The 609-nt window shown below is 34.5% G+C and overlaps 1 protein-coding gene across 2 annotated transcripts; it reads left to right on the top strand.

The window, feature by feature from the left end:
* LOC105461254 (coagulation factor IX-like) lies at nt 1-603 on the top strand. Of its 2 annotated transcripts, none has more exons than XR_975914.1 (2): nt 1-53; nt 144-603. XR_975914.1 is itself a non-coding variant. In XM_011707752.1 (2 exons), exons 1-2 carry the CDS (start codon nt 10-12, stop codon nt 477-479), a joined length of 390 nt encoding a protein of 129 aa, XP_011706054.1. In that variant the 5' UTR covers nt 7-9; the 3' UTR covers nt 480-603. The 2 variants fall into 2 exon arrangements, 1 of the variants encoding a protein (XP_011706054.1); XM_011707752.1 differs by having other exon boundaries at nt 7-63.
* Nucleotides 604-609: the final 6 nt, after the last annotated feature.

Consider the following 609-nt stretch of genomic DNA (forward strand, 5'->3'; position numbering starts at 1 on the left):
TTCGTGATTATGATTCTACCCTTCATAATCGAACTCTCGTCAAACAGAATCAGGTTTGCAAGAGTATGAGCATAGAAGACAATGAAATGTAAACTGATCGATATAGAATATGATCGTAAATGTTTAGATATGTCTTTTTGCAGGTGAAACATATTTACACTGTACGCAATTATCAGGGAGTAAGAAGAAATTATCTTGGGGATATCGCGTTATTAGAGCTCGTCACACCGTTTGTATTTTCAACATGGTTGGTTCCAGTATGTATAGATACTGTACTTGATAAAAATATATGGGAATTAGTGGGTTCTTACGGAAAGGTACCGGGATTTGGCAAAACCGCAACCGGTGAAATTAGCGCAATCTTACAATCTTTGACCATACCTGTAATTCCGTTGCGCCAATGCATATCCGCAACCGAAAGTGCTAATGCGCGACAATTTCTTAATGATAAGTTTTGTGCAGGCTACACAAATGGTTAGTAAGAGATCAATTATATATGACATTAATTTGCACAATTTGCTGCATTCTATATTTATCAGAAAGATATTTGTAAAAAATGTTAAATTATTTAAGCGTTACTTCGATATCTCTAAAACTATTTAAATTTGT

The sequence above is a fragment of the Wasmannia auropunctata genome, unplaced genomic scaffold, assembly GCF_000956235.1.
Source record: "Wasmannia auropunctata unplaced genomic scaffold, wasmannia.A_1.0 LD301196.1, whole genome shotgun sequence".
Classification (NCBI taxonomy): domain Eukaryota; kingdom Metazoa; phylum Arthropoda; class Insecta; order Hymenoptera; family Formicidae; genus Wasmannia; species Wasmannia auropunctata.